Here is a 21,749-nt window from a genome sequence, read left to right as displayed (position 1 = left end):
TTGGATTATATATTAACATGTTATAAAAAAAAAAAGAACATAATGTTTCGGTTGCAATCCAACACCTAAAGTTCTATCGATTTTTTCAGCTATGGTTACGTACTGCTCATCATGTTATCGTACATCATATGACAAATGCCATCATTGGTGAAATCATCATTAACATCATGTAGGATGTGACCAACAACACCACTGCAATCAACGTTGTTTAATTAAAATTGAATAAAAGTTGTTCCATATGTATGTGGAGTGGCTAATCTTTGTGTGTCTGAGGTGGAGCCACATATTAAGAACAATAATGAATGCTTACCAGCAACAAACACGTACCACATAGTAGTGGTGTTTGACACAAATCCAACCAGCAGTGCTAGGTAACGCATACAAAGAGATGTACAAAACTGCAGATCATTTCCAAGAAATATATAAACACAGATGCACAGGTTTAAACCCAGGTCTTACTTACAGAAGAATGCATACACACAGAGTATAGAATTCACAAAGCGGATAATAAGAGCTACACAAACACAGAACCACTTGCACACCCACCCATCCCCATTCAAAGAGCTCCAGAGATAAATAGACCCACATAGATCCTGACACACATAATAACAACATTGACACAATGGACCCACTAGTTAAATTCATTATGATAGGCAGAACGAAAAAATGCATGGTTACACCACATGTGCTCACAATTCTGTAGTTTTTTTTTTTTCAACAGAAGAGACTGACTGATGACCTTAAAGGCAAGACAAGAGTTTTCAGTAGTATGCAGGTTGAGGGCAGAACTCCTATGTGAACATATGCATATCAGTGATTACTACACTAAAACGACCTATGGGACTGATAATGTATGCACTGTGTAGAAGCCCTTTTACACCATATGATTTCAGTTAGATAGCAGGTTCCAATTTCTTTTGATTGATCTGAAGGATTGTTTTGATAAGCAGTGTACCAGTCTTGTAAAGACCACACAAATTCCCCAAAAACAATAATAATCAATGACATAGAAACCATTAGTGCAGTGGCATCAGGGCCAAGCGGTGTGAGGGGCCACTGCACCCCAATTATGGCTGTGTTTTATCTAACTGGGGAACATGGGGGAGCATTTTTCTTTACTGCAGTATGTCTCATGCACCCTTGCTATTCCACTAAGGATACTGGTATTGTTGTAAGCTGTAAGAGAGTTTTAAAGAAACTTTACATCCGTAAAAGGTTAATCGAGAATAGTAAGAGGTTGGTGTGAGAGAAACAGTGAGAAGCGTTAAGAATACTGCTCGGTCTGAAGCATGAATATCACATAATTTGTTTGAGGAGGAGCTATTGTCATCGACCAGTGTCTATCAAAGCTTAGGAACGAATGGCACAGGGACAATCATTCCTGTGTTTTTGGAGGAGATGTGGACAGGAGACAAAAATGAATTTTGGAGGAAATTTTTAGAAGAGTGCCCATGAGGGATTGAGGGTGGTTGCTGCTGAGTGGGTAATAGTACATTTGCCAGGACATGTCTATTGTTGGTAATTGGGTCTCTAGTTGGCAGAGGTATGCACCCTGTCCAAGTAGGGACAACAATCCAAGTCAGCGTAAGTCAGATACGCAATCTAAATTAACCTGTGCTCACCCTCTAGTAGCTTGACCAAGAGCTTTCAGGCAACACTTAAGAGGCAATGTGTAAAGTATTTGTGCAACACTTAAATTACATTAACACAGTGAAAAACAACACAAAAAGACCTCAACACCACTTTAGAAAAATAGAGAATATTTATCTGAGTAAAGAGAGACCAAAAAAAAATAATGTCTAATATGTAGAACTCAAGATATGAATTTTTAAAGAATAAACTGCAATGTAATGCTTAGAAGTCAATACCGCTAAAAGGCTATTTGAGGTCATGCTAGACCAGTGTAAATCCAAAGTTCAGACTGACCACGATGAAGGGTATACCAGCTACAGAACCCATGCAGAACCCACTGAAATAGTACTTTGGGTGGAGCAAGCTTTGGTGTTGAAGAATAGATGCACAGCTTCTGTTCCACCCAGTCAGGTAGATGCGCAGTTGTCGAGCCTCACACTCGGGTCCCATGCCAGCGTCAAACCTCTTTCGATGCAGATGATGCATCTAGCCAAGCTGCAATGTCTTCAGATTGATGCTGCATCATTGTCGAACCTCGCAGCGGGGTCCCACATCGACGCTGAGCAGCACTGTGTCGGCATCGAAGGAGGATGTGGCAGTTGTGATCAATACAACAGTGTTGAAGCACTAGTTTTTGCAGAAAAACAGCTACAGAGTCCCCTTTCAAGGCCCAGGACTGACTGGCACCTCTTGGCGGGACAGTACTCACAGACTGCAGAGTCCAGTAGCTGAAGTATAGTTGAAGGAAGTTGTTGATGGCCCTGTGACTTCAAGAACAGGAGGCAAGCCAGCAAGCCCTTGGAGAATTTTGTTTCAAGGATGTAGAAAGCAGGTCCAGTCCTTCTTACTCCCAGGCAAGAAGCAGCAGGCCAACAGAGCAAAGCAGGTAGCAAAGTGTCAGTCGCTCCTGACAGCACAGCAGCTCTTCCTCCTGGCAGAATGTCCTTGGTTCCAGAAGAGATCTAATATGGTGAGGTGTGGGGTGCAGTACCTATACCCAGTTCAGCCTTTGAAGTGGGAGGGACTTCAACGAGAAGCCTTTGAAGTGTACAAGGTCCCTGCCCTTACTTCCCTGACTCCAGATACTCTATGGGTTTATGCAGCTCTTTGTGTGGGGATAAGCACAGCCTTATTCATGTGTGTCAACTCCTCCCTTCCATCTACCCCAGGAAGGCACATCAGCCTGGTGGTGGGCCATCAGGATGCAAATGTCACACCCCAGCTCCCTTTGTATGCAACTGTCTAGAGGGAATGTAGAAAGCCCAGCTGTCACTTACCTAAGACATGTATTCAGAGACAGGCAGAAGCACAGAAGGGTTAAAGTAAGAAATGCTAACATTCTGAAAATGGCATTTTCAGACTTACAAATTAAAATCCAACCATACATTGTGATTTTAAATTGTGAGTCCAGAGACACCAAACTCCACATCTCTATCTTTTACCAATTGGAAGTTACACATAAAGGCTGCTTCAAGGTAACCTCAATGTCAACCTATGGGAGAGATAGGCCTTGCAATAGTGAAAAACAAATGTAATAGTTTTTCTCTACCAGGACATGTAAAACGTAAAAGTACATGTCGAACCTTTTAGATACACTGCAACCTGTCCTTGGGCCTAGCTAGGGCCATAATAGGGATGAATTACATATATTAAAAAGAAAGGTTTGGGCCTGGCAAGTGAGTACACTTGCCATGTCGAACTGGCAGTTTAAGACTGCACACACAGGCTCACACACATAAGGTCTGCAGTGACAGGTCTGAGACATGTTTAAAGGCTACTGCAGTGGGTGGTACAGTCAGTGCTGCAGGCCCACTAGTAGCATTTGATTTACAGGCCCCGGACACATATAGTGCTCTTTACTAGGAAATTACAAGAAAATTAAAATGCCAACCATGGATGAGCCAATTATGCCATGTTAAGAGTACAGATTGCCTGCACTTTAGCACTGGTCAGCAGTGGCAAAGTGTCCAGAGTCCTAAAGCCAACAAATACGAATTCAGGAAATTTTGGAGGAAAAAGGCAAAATGTCTGGGGATGACTCTGCAGAAAGCGCTAGGTTCAACATCTCTGTAGGTGCCTCACCTTTTTCTAATGCTGTTGAACTAGAGAGGGTCATGGGTAATACAGTGATCACACATGATAAGAGAAGATGGAATGCTAGAGGAGGGGTGAAATGCAATCAACCTTGTCATACAATACAGGCAACTGAGAAGATGGGAGAAAAAAACATTTGGAATTATCCTCTGGTTTGTAATGGTGCGCCCTCAGATAATAGCCTGAGTATAGTGGTAGGGTCATTTAAGGAACTCAAGAGAACTGTGCGTGTCCCTTCTCGACTTAAGGACTAAGGGTTGATTTGACAGGATTGGGGGCTGCCATGTTCTTTAAGCATTTCAGGTTTTGCTAAAGAAAAGCAAAAGACATGCGCAGTAAGTTTTCTCCTTGCTCATCAGGGACATTTTCACATTTTCTTTCCCGGGACTACCAGCAACTGCAGTATCAAGAAGGAAAAATCTGTGACAGTCACTGCTACTGTGACTTAGCAGTGCTGTGGTGGACATATGCACCACCTGGTAAAGGATTTTTGATGATGCTCCACCATTGGAAGCCCCGCAGTTCTCCTTAACTCTAAAAGATGCAATGGAAAAGCAAGGTTGTTGGAGTGGGATGGGCTCACCTACACTTTATAACACATTATAGCCAAAGTCTCTTTAATAGGAGTCCGATTGTCACTTATACCTACAGAGCGCGAAATATGTCACTCCTAACCATTATGTGACTGTATATACAGCTGGTAATTGAGGTGCTGTTTCCTTAAAATTTACTAAATAATGCTCCATCTCTACTACCTGCCATATAGGACATAGCCCTGAGGATGTGTAAATCATGTTGATAGAAGCTGTAATAAAAAGAAAGAGGTACTTTGAGAACAGATTCCATTAGATCTTACCTGTCAAACCGACGTCGTCACTTCTACTTTCAGAAGTACCAGACCTCCAGTGTGAAAAGTCAGTATATTCCAGGGATGATCCAGTTGGTAATCTGATCTCCCGTTGACATAAAACATCTAGTGTTGGTATATCGTCAACCTAGATAAGAGGAAATAGTAAGCCATACATTATTAACCTATTTAAAATAGTTATGTCCCAAGATTGTCTTTTATATTTGTAAAGTTTGATAAAACGGTAGTTGGGCCATGTCATGTCGGGGCTGCACCGCTGGCAGGCAAAATGAGAAATAATAAAGTGGTAAATAAATCATTAATCGAATGGTGATGAAGAGAATTAGACAATTTGCAAGGGATAGGTGAGTTATAACAGGAAACTTGACAGAAACCAAAGGCATTTTCTGATAGTCATCTCTAAAATATATTTCATCCTTGGAAGAATTATGAGAATAGTGGACCCAGGTGGGACAGCGGACACTCCATAACGGTTAGCCGAACTTTTCACATTGGGCTCTTTTATTTTAAGTCTGGATACTGAGATTAACCTTCGTGTACTCTCAAGAAGCAACCACTTAGATAATTTAGAAATGTCCCAATTTACAAATGTATGATAGGAGTGTGAAGGGTACAGATATGTACACGACATTTGGAAAATACATTGACCAAAAAATCCAAACAATTCAAGAACATTGAAAACAAAAACAAAAAAATCAGTTGAATAAGTTGATTGGGGAACTCAAAATAATAGACGGCAACATAGTTTTAGCTATTTTTAATAAGCTTTAGCAAGCCAATAGGTCTTCGTTGCAATTAAAGTTATAATCCAGACTTGTTCGTTTTGCTCTGTTATGTCAGGCGAGTTGCAAACATCAAATATAACTCCTTTAATTGAATTGCTGTAGCGTTTCTAAATGTTTTACTCGTTTTTAGGGTCGAGCCTGCGAGTGCATGCGATAGCGCATGCGTCTCGCTTTCAAGACTATGTTGTGTTCAGTAAAGGGCTTGGAGCCCACCTATCGCTCACCATTTGTTGGTTTGTGTGGCACTCTTCTGTACAGTCTGGTAATTCCTCAAGGCACGCCTGGCATAATTTCCGATTCTCTGTGTGGAGCAGAGATCAAGAACTAATTGATTCAACTTAATTAGTTCCCGTCCGCTTCTCCCACTGTGATCGAGGTACTATTTTTTTCTTTTTAACTTCTACTGCAGCGCAAACAGAAGTTGTGTGTCTGGCAAAAATGTGTTCAGCAGGACACACAAAATTGCAAAGTTTTATTTTTGAAAGCTAACTTTTTTTATTTTGCCAAGTCGTCTTTTCTCAGTTTCCATGCATGTTTTCTTTTGTTTTTGCTCGTTTTAAATTATTTATGCTATAGAAGAAAGCAACGCCAAGCTGCATCATGTCTTTGATGAGCTGTCGGGCGAAGTTGGTTAACTTACAAAGCAAGGCAGGTTAAGGAGTTGGAGTAACCTGCGACTGAGAGATGATTGTAATTAACAGTGAATTATTAATTAGAACTTGCGTATTTCATCAAGTTTCAATTCGGATATTTGCTTCCTATTTCAGCTTTAGGGAAGTCGGATAGAGGGTGGTGGCAAGGAACAAGGCATAAAACAGGAACCCAAGTTCTTTAAAATAGGGACTTAGTGGAGGAGGGGTTTCACCCAATGCTTGAGACGTGATGTGATGGAGAGCAGCGATGTGTGTTTATAGGTGTCCGGAAGGGGTCCTGACCTATATCTCTCGGTCTTCCAATGACCTGCTTATTCTTAGTCTTCCCTACTCTCTCGGGAATGAGTGATCTACATGCAGTCTGCTGAAACCACCGCCATTTTACCAACACCCAGTGCTTAATTTGTAAATAAAAACATGCCAGTGCCCATAACTCTCCTTTAAAACACGTGGCTACTGCATTTAAATGTGAGTACAGAATACTGAGGCAGCGTAATCCTAAAGTCATCTCTGGCCTCTTTGATCAAGCCCACATCAGTCCCATCACCCCCCTGACTCCACTCTATTCCCTGCCATATTCATCTCACTCGTGCAGCTTTCTGCTTTCTCCCTTTGTGGTGGTTTTCCATCTTTCTTTGCTCCGTCTTACCCATATGTGCCTTTTGCTCACAGTAATTTCCTGATGTAGAAAAATAAGTGTTGGCCCACAAAAGTAAGTGCTAGGGCACCCCACCAGCCACCACTTTCTTAAAATAAGCACTGCCAACACCAAAGCCCATCGGTCAAATTTTACCAAGTTTCCGTAACACAAGACAAGTGTGTCCGCATCGCTTAGATTTATTGAGCTAGAAGTGTGCTCAACAAATACATGTTACGCTATTTTTGCAGTGCATCTAGCCAAAGATTAAGCTTCCCTGCCACAAAGAACAGGTAAAGGGCATTTGGCAGAAGCACCTTTGCAAACGTCTCCCCTTGCACTGACAGTTGCAGCTCAGGCACACTCTTTACACACAAACGTACAAACATGCACACAATACAACTGCAGCAGTTGTGCAAGGTTCCCTCACATCCACTAAACAGTAATGATGTGAGTGTGTGTTGGCATAACTGTGTACTTTCGTGTGGAATTATGTGGGTTAATGTTTGTAGACTGACGAGGGATGAAATATATTTCTTGGTTACCATGCAAAAAACATGAATACAGTTAATAATTCGAGCATGACACCTTTTCTTTCAAGGTCCTGTTACCAGATTGAGAAAGCGGTACAGATTCGAAATTGTGCTGATTATATGACAAGGAATCATATTTTTAAGGTGTGGACATCTTGCGGGATACACTTCCTCTAAAAAAAATTTTTTTTTAAGAAACTGCCCATGTATGAAGTGGTCTAGACACATAGTACATTCTCTGTCAGGTTCCAGTTGTTGCTGGAGGCTGATGTTCATCTGAAGGAAGGGAAAACACTCTGATGGTTCACTCCAGCGCAACACTATATGGATGGGGTGCATTCATTTTCACATCCTGCTTCTCTGTTGCAATGAAAATGATGTAAAAATGCCTATCCTTGGAACTCCATGTTTTATTGGCATTCATCTATGATTGTTCCCAACATGAACAATTGAGGCGGCCATTTTGGGGACAAGAGAACAGTTAATCCCTGTGTAGTTTTTAAAGGGAGGCATGCTTGTGGCAGACATAGATAAGTCATAAAGCTTTATAAAGGAGCACTCCTTCACAAGGGAAGCTTCTTGAGGGTAAAGTGAGGCATCATCACTCGTCAGGCAGATGGCACTGCATTGACACTAAGGCAATAATATAATGTCAGTGATTTGTTTTGCAGGGTGGTGAGATGTAGAAAGATAAGGTAAGGTAACTCGGCACCTGTGTGCATTTTTTGCTCTTCTCTTAAAACTCTTAAAGGATGAATCCAGAGACATCTCCTGCTCTCTGCAGCAGAAAAATGAGACTGGTTAGTGAACCCTGTGTTACAAGCCATGTTGTGACTAATGTAGTCTGTCACATGTCTTACTTCCTGAACAAATGGATTCGAAGTTCCTTATGCTTACCAGTTCATCATAAACCAACTTCTAGGATGGCAAATCATGAAACAATCCGATAACTGATCAGCCCATTAACAAACCAACTCTAAATGCTACAGACATTTTATCAGACCCTCCACCAAGGTCATAGACAGACTACTCACAGCCCAGCCTCAACGATCGGAGTCAGATTATGTGTAGTGCAATCTGTAGAACAGAGTTTGGGTTAGCACCCTGCTCATGATTGGATGGCTTTCTGGTCTCTCAATTCTCTTCCGTATTTGATGGTCTACCTACCTATTCCTTTGTTTGTACCGATCTTGTACCGTTTTGATAGAGAATTCCGCCGGCCAAACTCTACATAGGGCCTCAGTTTTATTAGGTAACATGATGTTCATTCTCAACAAAAGACTTTTAGCAGACATTGAAAAAACATGAGCCGAGGCCTTGAGTTTGAAAACTCAAGTGAAGCTCACAAGTGGCAAACAATACCACCTGAGATGTATCTTAACACATGAGTTCTGAGAAATGAATGGTTTTACTTGTAGAGAGCACTAGGCGTGCTCCCTGTAGTGTTTCAGGACAGGAAGGCACAGAGCCCTTGTTTTTGGTTTCCCTGCGGTATCTTTCCTGCATGTTATAGAGAGCAGCGCCTCAATGATACTAAGAGTGGCACCTTGAGTTGGCCCCAGTCTTTGGGGCATTTCTTCATTTGGCAAGAATACAGAATTCTTATGTTCTAGCAGATTTGCAATCTTTGAAACTAACTGAATAATTGATATCTACGTCTAAAATTTCACGCGGAAAAGACGTGCGCCTAGCATGATGGATAAGGAAGAATGCGCCCAATAAGTCAGGCTGCACAGGATGCTCTGAATACTGGCCAGCAGCTCTGCCGACGCTGATAAAGCTTTTCCCATTAATTCCAATCGGAGCGTAACTGCCAGGCTGGGCACAGCCGTGGACGAGCCACCCTGCCCAGATCATGTTTTCTCCTGCGGACGAATGAATAAACGAATGAATTTATTATCACTATTCAAGTTTCGGGGCCTTTTTTGTAGGAGTACATATCAAAAACTCTAACTGAAAGCGACCCGGTGCAATTATTATTGCATCTGCTAACCTGCGGATTGCAATCTAACCGATACGATAATAATTGCCTATTCCAAGTTCACCCCTGCAAAATGGAGTATACCCAGCGGCTTTTGGCGCTTTCTGGACTGCTTACTGGTATGACAAGCCGACATGTACCTGTGGAAGATTGCAGAGATGCAGTATTAGCCGCAGGAGTCGGAATGCCATCCCAGAGTTTCGTAGGACACTCGTAGTTAGGGCCTAAGGGAGACATTAATACAATTGCACATTTATACTACGTCAAACGTAATGAATAGTGGGGAAAAGCACATGGTACATTTGGTGTGTAACAGAGATGGACTAAGCGCATTAAAAAGTGAAAAAATATTCACTGAGCCGAGGATGAAATGGAGGGTTAATGTTCAAAGTCCAGACAGGACTGTCCAGCAGATTTTAGAGAGTGGTGGCTGGTGACGAGTACAAGCTGGAGCCCAAGTAGGTGCCACATTTGTCTCCTTACTGTGGCTTTGGTGGCTATGGGTGCAAGCATAAAAATAGCATTGTCTGTTATCCCTGATTACATCTTATAATGGGATGTCTGTGAGTCTCTTTATCCGTAAGTCTCTGGAAGCCAGATGGAGAAAGGGGGAGGCTTATGTTCTTTTGCCATCACATCTTTTTAAGGGAGATCGTTTGTGACTTGGGCCAATTTTGCAGCCATTATGAGAGGCCTGCTCTTCCCAAAGGAAGAAATATCGATTCTTGTGTAGAATTAAGAAAAGTAGTGTATTAGGCCACATTGAAGAAGTCACACAATAACATCTCGTTGATCTGACAATTTCAAAATGGTTCTCTGATTTTCAAGGCTTTGTTGTCGTTTCTTTAGAGGGCCAGCTGGTTTGCACAGGGTTTTGTTTTAATCATGCCCAAATCCAGGTATTTGTTCTCATCTCCGATAGTCGTTTCTCCAACATGGATTGCTATTTGTCTACCATGTCAACTAAATAGTTTATCACTGAGTTGACTTTATTGAGGACGTATCTCTTAATAGGGCTCTTTTTATGCCACTTTCTAGGAATTTCGGTGAGAGAAAGATGTTTCCAATTTGATCTTTCAAACACTGTAGTGGCTTTGTTGTACTGTCAAGCCCCCAGATTTTAGCATATTAGGGGAGGATTTCTCGAGCTGTTGACCGATTTACATATCCGTTTTGGAGGTGAGTTAGTTGCAAAGTCTTCTGATAAATCCCCATTAATGTTGTTTCCTGGTTTTGACTTGTTTAGGATGAAATAGATTTTTTCATTCCATTTCAGATTCTCACTACCAAGGTACAGGAAGATTTTAAGTTGTTAAGATATTTTCTTTTGAATCAGCATGTTTCATGACTCTCAGCTAAATATTCAAGCACCGCTTTAGAATCATGATGAATCCCAGACGCAAAACCAGTGGTGCAAGTGGGTGGCATCAGTTGTGCAAGTGCTGCAACAGTGGTGGAAGTGGGTGGCAACATACTAGTAAACATTTTGGGTCCTTCTAAATTAGGTGGGCGGACATACAGCCAAAACTCTGACGGCCCTTATTCCATTGGGCCATCAGAGGCGTTTGACCACAATACAGACAGAGTAGTTTCAGCCGTCGTCAAACTATGGTCTGCTTGAATCAAAATTGGGACCATAATGCTGGCATGGTGGGAACTCTGTCACTGTTACATTTAAATTGGGCACTCTGTCTCCTTTCACAGTATAATCCTTGTAGTTAGTGCTTGCTTTGGTTTTGGAATATGCTGTTCAGAAACATGAAGACATGTACACTATAAATTGAAACCAGAGCTGCAGAGTGAAAAGGACTGCATGTTAGACACTTCATTAGAACCAGATGGAGATAAATGTCCTCAAAAAGAAACAATGAGTACAAAAATGTGCCAGTGCCCTCATTCATCATTAGTGCATGTCTTTATTTACACATGTTTATACATTCAAGCCAGATCTGTGGCCTTTGCTTCTCCCAGATAAAACAAAGTAAATAAATCTTGTTTCATCAGCAGGCTTGTGAGTAACTTCAACTCCAATAACAAGCATTTGCAATGCAATGTTTCTCACATTTGATTGAGTTAGAGCTATTGGCATTGTAAATTCTTAACTGGACTTTTCTTGCCACATAAATTGATCAACCCTGCCTCATAATTTGATATTTTCCTTCCACATAATTCCAGTGGCCCTGCATATAACTGATGCACTTCCATTTAGTTTCTTCATTTTTCTGCAGCCAAAAATGAAACTGTTGTCATTTAGCATCGTAATTTAAATCTGCCATGCTAATTCCAATAGAATACCACTTTCACCACCCCACCCTCAAAGTTGCTGGCTGGCTAACACAATTCCCAAACAAAGACACAAAATAGCTTCAGAGGAGTAACAAGAGAAATACAATAGAAGGGTCACCCAAATATATCAAGAGTGTTCAAACAGCCATGGTGTTATAAAGATGTTAAATTGGCCTGAATCGTGGTCATAATTGCAATAAGGAGAGATTAATAAAACATATATAGTTATCATATAAGCCCAATAAAAAACCTTTATTAGAAAACAGCTTTTGGCATTAGACTTTAATGATCAGAACAGCCCCTAGAGGACACCACAGTGAAAATAGCATTTGTAAGAGACATAGGACAACATGTACGTAACTTTTTTCTTGTCGCAAATGGCCCGCTTTGAGATTCGGTAATCTATTTACCAAATCGCAAAAAGGGTTTGCGAGTCGCAATTAGAAAGGGGCGTTCCCTTCACAAGGGCGAGTCGCAGTCCGATGTACGATTGTTTTGTGACCGCGAATGCAGTCACAAAACAATCGCAGTTAGCAACAGTCTCAAATTGGTGGTAACCCATTCGCAAAAGGGAAGGAGTCCTCAGGGGACCCCTTCCCCTTTGTGAATGGCAGTGAAAATATTTTTTTAGAGCAGGCAGTGGTCCCATGGACCACTGCCTTCTCTGAAAAAATTAAATTAAACTTTTCATTTTTGTTTTTGAAATGCATCTCGTTTTCTTTTAAGGAAAACGGGCTTCATTTAAAAAAAAAAAAAAAAATGCTTTATTTAAAAGCAGTCACAGACATGGTGGTCTGCTGCCTTCAGCAGGCCACCATCCCTGTGAGGGTGGCCATTCCCAATGGGGTCGCACAATGCGACCTACCTCATGAGGTAGGTCATTTGCGACCCAATTGCGAATCGCAAACAGTGTAAGTACACTGTTGTACATAAGGTTTTGTGACTCGCAAACGAGTCGCAAATTGCAAGCTGCAAAACTCGGGGTCGTACATGTGGCCCATAGTCATGTAACCGTATAGTTAGCCCCTAGATGACATAATCACATGAAAAGAAAATGACCAAAAGTAATGCACTGTAATCATATGTATGGCCCCTAGAGGGCATAGTACATTACACATTTTCAGGGCTACCAAGCCTACTGCAATGATATTACAGACAAGGTCCTTAAAACACAAATTACTCTTGGCTGTAAAAAAAAAGTTCCAGCCATAAGAGAGATAAAAAAAAAGACAGAATGGTGGGAGGGGTTCTTATTCTGGGATCCTCACTAACTTAGTGTGGAGACCCAGGGTCTAGACAGAATAAGAAGGTTGTGGTGAATGTTTTGAAGGTGGTCCCATTGTCCCATTGTCCCAGGACCACCACAGGCCGGGTTATGAGCAAAAATGTTTTGTGAAAGAATGCACTGCAAAGCATTATAGGACGACCAAGAGCAGCAAATAATGTAGTTTGTTGACTGTAATACTCCGAACAGCCCCTAGAAGACACCACAATAAATATATCATTTGCAAGAAATATGGTCATGTAACCATATAGTTAGCCCCTAGAGGGTATAAAGACATGAAAACAGAATGGCAGAAAGAGGTCCTAGAGGGTATACTGCATTACATTTTTTCAGGGCTAGCAGGCCTACTGCAATACTAAGCCCCTTCAAACACAAACTACTCCCAGCTTTAAAACAAAAGTTCCAGCCATAATAGAAGTTAAAAAGGGACAGAGTGGTGGGAGGGGCCATTATTTGGGGGTCCTCACTAACCTAGTGTGGGGACCCAGAAATGACCTAAACAGAAATAATGTGTCATGCTGAACGTTTTAGTGGTGGTCCTATTGTCCTAGGACCACCACAGGCTCAGTCATGGGCAAACATGTTGTAAAAAAGAATGCTTGCAAAGTATTGTGTTGAGTTTTCCCGAGTGCAGTGAATATCGTAGTTTCATCTCTCCAGCTATGCCAGGAGAGCTGCTTTTCAGATTTCTGTTTTTCAGTAAAGCATTTATCAATTTTAAGTGTTTTTGGGAAAGCTATGGAATGTAAAGGGGAGTGCCAAAAGAAATGACTCTGATTAGGTAACAGTGTAAACAATGTGACCAGTGCTTCAATACTGCCGATTGAGTTTGCGCTGTTGGCACTGTGAGAGCCATGGCTGTCATGGAGCATGAAGGAGGGAGACAAAAAAAAAAGCATCTCGCCCACACTCTAGTATATCGGCAATCGTGCAATTATCCAGGTAACAGGGTCAGTCTGCAAGGCGGTAACAAAACAGCCCCAAAGCGGGACAACAAAGCATTTAGGAGTGACATCACAGGATTTTGGAAAGGCAAGCCCATGAACAAGTGGAAGTGATGGGTGTGGTTAAAAGCCCACAGATAGATAACAACAGGTTGGAAAGCGCTTGGTTGCCAGACCTAAAAATGAAGAGCAGGAGGTGTGAGCAACAGACAGGGGGCTGGGGTGCAAGCAGAAAGAGTAGGGGATGGGAATGTGAGTGTAATAAGCAGTCAGGGAGAGAACAAGAAAATACATGCATGGAGTTTTGAGAGAAAAAAAAGAGCCCTCTCTATGTCACTCCTGGAAGGATACAACTCCTCCAATTGGAAATAATGTAAATCATCAATGCTCACGTTTTGATAGAGAACGTGATGGATATACCATCTGCCATATTACAAATGCCTGGGCTATATAAGTCACTTGTAATACAGTGGAAGGGACATCTTCCATGATTGAGACAGAGAATCCAAAACTCTAAATAAGGCTAAAAAATCCATTGTTTCATTGAACAAAAATGACAATTCTACATCTATTCTACATTAACTGTGAAAAAATACTTGATAAAGAGGGCTACAGCTCTGTCAGGATAACATACTTCTGTGACATTTAGAAGGCATATACGATTTGATGAGAACATCTACGCTAGCTAATCTTATTTGACAAAGACATTGGGACAGTTTCTAAAAAAAAAAAGCACTTCTACACCCTTGGTTGGTAAGAATGTTCCTTTGCATTGTGTAACTTTATCATTTCCAATTCACAAAACCCGAGGAAAAAGTACGATTTGCACAACATTCCAAGCATGCACATTTATTGTATTACACTGTAGATTAACATATAGGCCCTCATTCTGACCTTGGCGGTCGGCGGAGAGGCGGCGGTCGGACCGCGAACAGACCGGTGGTCAAAAAAATGGCATTCTGACCGCGGCGGTCACCGCCGCGATCGACCGCCACTTCCCCACTCCGACAGCCACGGCGGTCATGACCGACGGGCTGGAGTCTGCGCACTCCGGTCCGGCGGTCGACCCAAGACCGCCAACGGTATCATGACCCTGCTTACCGCCGCGGTTTCTGGCGGTCGGGAACCGCCATGCGAACCATGGCGGTAGGCACTATCGGGGCCAGGGAATTCCTTCCCTGGCACTGATAGGGGTCTCCCCCACCCCCCGCTGCCCCCCCGAGTCCTCCCCCCACACCCTCCACCCCCCTGCCACCTCCCAGAGGTGGTACGAACCCCCTCCCCACCCCCACCCCGACATGCACATACACGCACCCCGACATGCACACACCCCCAACATGCACATATACACACCCCCTACACACACACACATACACAACGGGGACACATACCCGCACACATACATGCCGACATGCGCACCCGCCGAACTACACACATTGCCCATAGGCACAGCAGCACTCCCCGCCCGCATGCACGCACTCACACACCCCCTCTACACACTCACACGCACACCCCCATGCACGCACACATCACACAACACCCCCCCACCCCCTTCCCTCACGGACGATCAACTTACCTTGTGCGTTGGTCCTCCGGGAGGCGACAGGAGCCATGGGGAGGTGACCGCCAACAGAAAACCGCCACACAGAAATGTGGGTCGTAATTCTGTGGGCGGCGTTCTGCTGGCGTGGCGGTGGAGGTTGACCAGTCTCCACTTTCCTGCCGACCGCCAGTGTGGCTGCTGGCGGTTTTCCGGCGGAACGCTCCCAGCGGTCGGAATGCGCACAGCGGCATACCGCCGCGGTCGGCGGTCTTCACCGCGGCGGTAACTCGGCGGTCTTGCGAAAAGACCGCCAAGGTCAGAATGACCCCCATAGTGTTCATTAATGTGAGAAAAGGGGTTATTGGATGAATGGGGGTGACAGCTGTTCAAGCAACAGCCACAATTCCTGTTAGGATGAGCCACAAAAGTCACTAAATTAACCTATGCTTATCCTTCTGGTAGCTTGGCACAAAAGCAGTCAGGCTTAACTTGAAGGCAAAGTGCTAAGTACTTACACAGCATTCAAACAGTAATAAAGTAAAAACACATACAGGAAAAATAACCCACCATTTTGGAAAAATAGAGTACATTTTCATAAACTATTTGACATTAAAACAGCAAAAATCTAATCAGTAGAACAAGAGATATACAATTTCAAAGTTTTAGTTAAAAACTGTGCCTAGAGGCAGAAAGTGCCAACTGTGGTTATCTGGTCGCGCAGAACCAGGACAAAGTCACAAGTTAAGGCTGACTGCGATGAAGCCCGGGCCATATACAGGGACCAGGTTAGAACAGCTGAACAAAGTACCTTAAATACTGGTTGCAGAGCGTTGTGAGATCCCATGTCGAGGATGCGTCGCACAGCGGTGGTTCTGAGGAGCTGTGAGGCTGTAATGCAAGACCCTGCTTCGTCATTATGGATGTGGTCGAAGAGGTGCTTGTGATGCAGTCCTGTGTCAAGAATGCATTGCGCACTGGTGGTTCAGAGGAAACTGTAGGGCTGCGATGCAAAGTCCTGTGTAGTCATCAGGGATGCCATTATCAAGGGCCAGCTGCAAGGAAACTGCAAGCTGCGTTGCGAAGCCCTGCATCTGGGATGCGTTGTGCGGTGGTGGTTCCGAAGCAGAGATGCAAGATGCATCGTGCTGCACCGGTTCTGCCCACAGGACCACAGCTGGGTTGGCAGAGCACATTCAAGCCCACTTCTAAGGGTCTATGACTTGGGTGGCACTGCTTGCGAAGTCGGACTTGCAGCAGATAAAGTCCAGGTCCTGGGTTCAAGGTGGTTTAAGCCTGTTCTGCCCCTGAGGCTCTGATCAACAGGCCAGTCAACTAGCCCTTGGAGTCACTCTCGGTGGTCCTCGGTTCAAAATGCAGGTCCAGTCCTTCACTCAGGCAATAGGGCAGCAGGACAACAGAGTAGCAATCCTTCTTGCAGAGCAGCACAGCAGTCCTTCTGAGTCTTCCACAGGTCCAGGAGTGTACTGAAGAGTAGGTCAGAGGGCCCTACTTTTATAACTGGTGCCTTCCTTTAAGAAGGAGAAGTTTCTAGAGAATTCCCTTTAGATTGCTTGATTTTCCCGACTCCCTGGCCCTGGCTCCAAAGTGGCTGCATGAAAAATGCAGGGTGGCAAACCCTTTTGTGAAAGTCTATTTAGTTGTGAGGGGGGCTCTGCTCAGCTCTGTTCCCATCCTGTTAGTTGATGGCCCATCCTGGCACACCTAATCCCTCTACTGTGTGGCTATCTGAGAAAGATAAACAAAGTCCAACTGCCAACTACACCCAGTCATGTGACCTAGGGACGGCTGCAAGCACCAAATAGCTAGGGTAGAAAAATGCATGGCGCTTTTAAAATTGTAAATTAAAATCTGATTTAACCATTAAAGAGTGTTGGAAAATGGCCCTCTCTGAAGGGTTACCCCAATCTGTTTGCCTTCCTCCTCCTCCTCTTTTCCTGACCTCATTTTAGTTGGCTTTAGGACTCTGGACACTTTACCACTGCTAACAAGCGCTAAAGTGCATGTGCACTCTACCTAAAACATGGTTACATAAGCTCATACCCAATTGGCATATTTAATTTACTGGAAAGTCCCTAGTAAAGTGCACTACATGTTCCCAGGGCCTGTAAATTAAATACTACTAGTGGGCCTGAAGAACTGATTGCGCCACCACATAAGTAGCCCCTTAACCATGTCTCAGGTTTGCCATTGCAAGGCCTGTGTGGCGGTTTCCCTGCCAGTTCGACTTGGCATTTAAAACTACTTGCCAAACCTTAACCTCCCCTTTTTTATATGTAAGTCGCCCCTAAGGAAGGCCCTAGGTAATCCATAGGGGAGGATGTTATGTAAATAAAAGACAGGACATGTACTTATGTGTTTTAGATGTCCTGGTAGTGGAAAACTCACAAATTCATTTTCCACCACTGTGAAGCCTGCTCCTCTCATAGACCAGCATTAGAACTGCCCCAGTATACCTTTGTGGTAGATTCTGATCTGGAAGGAGTAGCCCTGTATGGTCAATGATAATAGAAAGTCCTGTGTACTGGTGAAGTTGGATTTAATATTAGTATTTTAGAAATGCAACTTTTAGAAAGTGGGCATTTCTCTGCACTTACTGGCATCTGTGCTGTACAGTCTGTCTCCAATCCACGTCTGGTCTATGCTGGTTGACAGCACCCCTTGTGCATTCCACCTAGACAGCCATAAACACACAACACTCAGTTACATCTGCATTCATCTGCATATTGAATAGGTCTCTCTGGGCAAAAGGGTGGAAGGTCTCTCTCTTACACATCACAGGCAAGTGGCCTGCCGTCTCACACAGATCTGATAACCCCCCACAGGGATCCTAGAAGACAGGACTGGGCTGAAAGGGGGACTTGTGCACTTCAAAACCACTCTTTGAAGATTCCCCCACTTCAAAAGCACTTTTGGGTATATATATTGGGTCTCCGACCCCGCCAAATCAGACACTTCTGGATCTACACCTGGACTCTGTCAGAGGGAATGCCTGGCTGCTCATCTGGACTGCTTTGCTGATAAGGACTGCTGCCGTGCTTGTGGCCCTGCTGCTTGCTGACCTCCCACTCTGCTGGAAGGACTCAGCCTTCCCCACAAGTGCTCTCAAAGTACTTGGATTGAGCTAGCCTCTTGTTCTGAAGTCTCAGGGCCAACAAATACTTTATCTACTGGATTCTAGCTAACTTATCAACTTCAGTGACTCCAGCACCAACACCGCACCACTGCCTGCTCTGTGGACGTTGCTGCATGCAACAACTGCGGCCTGCAATGCAAGTCCAACATTGCTGCAACGCCGCTGACGTCCCGTAGTGAGATCGTGGCACTGTGAAGTCGACTCACCTCGTCTTGACTGACTGGATTCATCGACCCCGCCGGGTCACAAGGAACTGACGCCTCACCACTGACACCACATCATTTGTCCTGCAACCGGACAGAACCAACACCTCACCTCCCCTGCCTCGCAATACCGAACCAAGGCCTCACCTCCCCGGATGCCGTAAGGGACTGACGCTGCACTTGCTCCAGTGATGCCTCACCTTCCCAACTCTGTACGACATCTTTGGTTCATCGTTTTCAAAGGTACTGTGCCTAGGGTTCCATGCAGCTCCGTGACCGGTGCCATTGGCATTGGACTATTAGGAACGACTCAGCCAACGACGTCACAATAGCCCCAGTTGGAGCTATTGCGTTTCTAAGTGCTTTATTGGGATTTAATCTTTAAAGATTCATAACTTTGCCTGTGTACACTGGAAGTTTGACATTTGTACCATATTCTATTCAGATAAAGATTATCTATTATTCTAAACTAGTGTGGTGTACTTTTATGGTGTTTTCACTGCGTTACTGTATGAGTTATTGCACAAATACTTTCCACATTGCCTGCTAAGTTAATCCTAACTGCTCTGGGGCAAGCTACCAGAGGGTGGACAGAGGATACTTTGGAATGTGTTGTGACTTACCCTGACTAGGATTGTGGTCCCTACTTGGATAAAGGTGTATACCTCTGCCAAATAGAGATCCAATTTCTAACAAAGAGGATTTTTAATTACAATTTCTCAGACACCACTCATGAAGTGGTCATCTGTTTCCAATCAAATGTTAGCACTTATAAAATATACTAAGGCAGCCCATTGTTATTCAATGGGAGAGGTAGGTCTCACAGTAGTGAAAAACTAGTCTGGGAGTTTTTCACTACCATGACATGTTAAACTTAAAAATACATATCCAACCCTTTAATTACAATGCACTCTGTCCTATTGGATACAGAGGGCCTACCTTAGGGGTGACTTGTATGTAATAAAAGGGGACATTAAGGGTTGGCAAGAGGATTAAACTGGCAAGTTGAATTGACAGTTTAAAACTGCATTCAGTCTGCAATGGCAGGCCTGGATCATGTTCTGAGGGGTTAAAAAAAGGCCCAGGAGCAGCATTGAATTTATAGCCCCTGGGTATATGGTATACCACTTTACAAGTGACTTATAAGTAAATGAAATATACCAATCAGGTGTAAGCCAGTTTTACCATGTTTAGAGGAGAGATCACAAGCACTTTAGCACTGGTTAGTTATGGCAAAGTGCACAGAGCCCTAATGCCAACAAAAATGAATTTCAGCAAAAAGTGTGGGGGGTTGCAAAGGTTTGGGGGGGGGAAGCACCTGATCATACTGATGTGCTTTTATTGTTGCTATGGATACAGACATGAATGCAGAACTGTAGCAGGTTTCATGTGCTACGAGAATAAAACATTTTCTTGTGCTAGGTGCACAGCGGTGTGGTGAATATGCAGAAAAGTTCAAAGTTTGAGAGTGATTCTTACCTTTGATTTCCAGTTTGGTCTTCTGGCGGACTGTGCCCTGCAAACTGCAGACTTTGGCTTTCTGTTTATCCTTCTAATATCTGTAGCCACATTTTCTATTTGACACAAACAAAAGGAAATATAAGTTAAACAATCCAAAATGCAATTTTTCATGTTCATTTCTAGATTAACAGTATAGCAGATCAATTTCATTATATCAGGAAAGTAAGTTTATTACTGGGATGGAGTTGGAATTCCGGTCTGTGCACAATGTCTGTACCGTTTCTTTCTTCATTTTGCTGGTAAAATTCTGCAGTAGCTTTACGCTTCCATATCAGAGGCACAAATCCTATTAAGAGCAAATTAGCCTTATCACCTTCCATGTTCAATTACACAAGTGAGCAACCTTGAGCCTGGTAATACTAACATCTATTGTCCTAGCATCAACAGAACATCCTGTTTTATTATTAATATTATTGTTATTATTAATTGTTGGACCTGGCTCTTTTTGCAGGGTTACCCTAAACTTTTAGCCTTCCTCATCCTGTTTCTCTGACCTACTTTTTGTTGGCTTTTGGACTCTGTGCCCTTTACCACTGCTAATCAATGCTAAAGAGCATGTGCTCTCTCCTCTAAACATGATATAATTGGTTTACAACTGTTTGGCATATTTGATTTACTTGTAAGTCCCCTGTATAGTGGCATAACATATACACAGGGTCTGCAGCACTGATTGTGCCAGACACAGAAGTAGCCTTAAAAACCTGTCTCAAGCCTGTCACTTTACTGAGTGCCCAGTTTACTGCCACCTGGACTTGGTATTTAGAACTACTTACCAAGACTAAAACCCCCCTTTCATTACGCAAAGGTCATCCCTAAGGTAGACCCTAGGTAGTCCTATGGGCAGGGTGCTTTGTAGGTAAAAGTTACAACATGTACCTTTATGTTTTGCATGTCCTAGTAGTGACAAACAGTCTACTTCATTTTTCACTCCTGTGACGCCTGGTCTTCTCAAAGGTTTGCATTGGGAATTCCATTATATACTTTTAAGTGATAATTCCTGATCAGAAAGACATAGCTTTGCCTTGATTGGTATGTTTAAAATGGTAGTGATGAATCCTAATTAGTGGTGTAGTTGGATTTTACATTATTACTTTAGAAATGCCACTGTTAGCAAGTGGGAGTTTCTCTGTGCTTGAGACTCCTTGTGCTTGTGTCCACGTCTAGCCTGGGTGACAGCAACACTTTGTGCATACTCTATAGACTCACACAAAGGACTGATTTACCCCCTAGTGATCATCTGGAGCGCGGGTTGGACTGAAAGGGATTGTTGTGCACTTCTCAGGATTTCTTTGAAGTTACCCCTTACATCAAAGGCATTCATAAGTATAAGTACTGGGTCTCTGGACCCATGTTTTTAGACTCTGTGTGGGACTTGTAAACAGACATTGCTGGCTCTGAAATTTGCACATTGGCAGAGGACTGATGTGCTGCCAGGAGGAACCACCAGTAGAACTTCCTGCTTTGGTCTTCGGGCTTGTTGGAGGGGTAGCCACTTTGCAGAGTATCTGGATATGCTGCCCTGGTTGCCGCTCCCTGTGTGCACCCCACCCCAGTTATTCTCCAAGGAGCCTAGTGGTAGGTGTGTGCTGTTTGCAGCTCCCTCCCTCTTCAATCCCAGCACAGGGTGAGC

At 43.5% G+C, this 21,749-nt stretch overlaps 1 protein-coding gene across 1 annotated transcript in view; it reads right to left on the bottom strand.

Annotated features, from left to right (window-relative positions):
- Nucleotides 1-21,749, bottom strand: part of C4_2H1orf141 (chromosome 4_2 C1orf141 homolog) — a 171,705-nt gene that overhangs the window by 89,869 nt on the left and 60,087 nt on the right. The window contains exons 5-6 of the mRNA XM_069232472.1: nucleotides 20,078-20,172; nucleotides 4,583-4,721 (exon numbers count right to left, since the gene is read on the bottom strand). Coding sequence (XP_069088573.1) covers nucleotides 4,583-4,721; nucleotides 20,078-20,172 — 234 coding nt within the window. The remainder of the gene's footprint in view (nucleotides 1-4,582; nucleotides 4,722-20,077; nucleotides 20,173-21,749) is intronic.

Source organism: Pleurodeles waltl, chromosome 4_2, assembly GCF_031143425.1.
Source record: "Pleurodeles waltl isolate 20211129_DDA chromosome 4_2, aPleWal1.hap1.20221129, whole genome shotgun sequence".
Classification (NCBI taxonomy): Eukaryota; Metazoa; Chordata; class Amphibia; order Caudata; family Salamandridae; genus Pleurodeles; species Pleurodeles waltl.
Note: the sequence above shows the minus strand (reverse complement) of the source record. Positions and strands in the feature narration are given on the sequence as shown.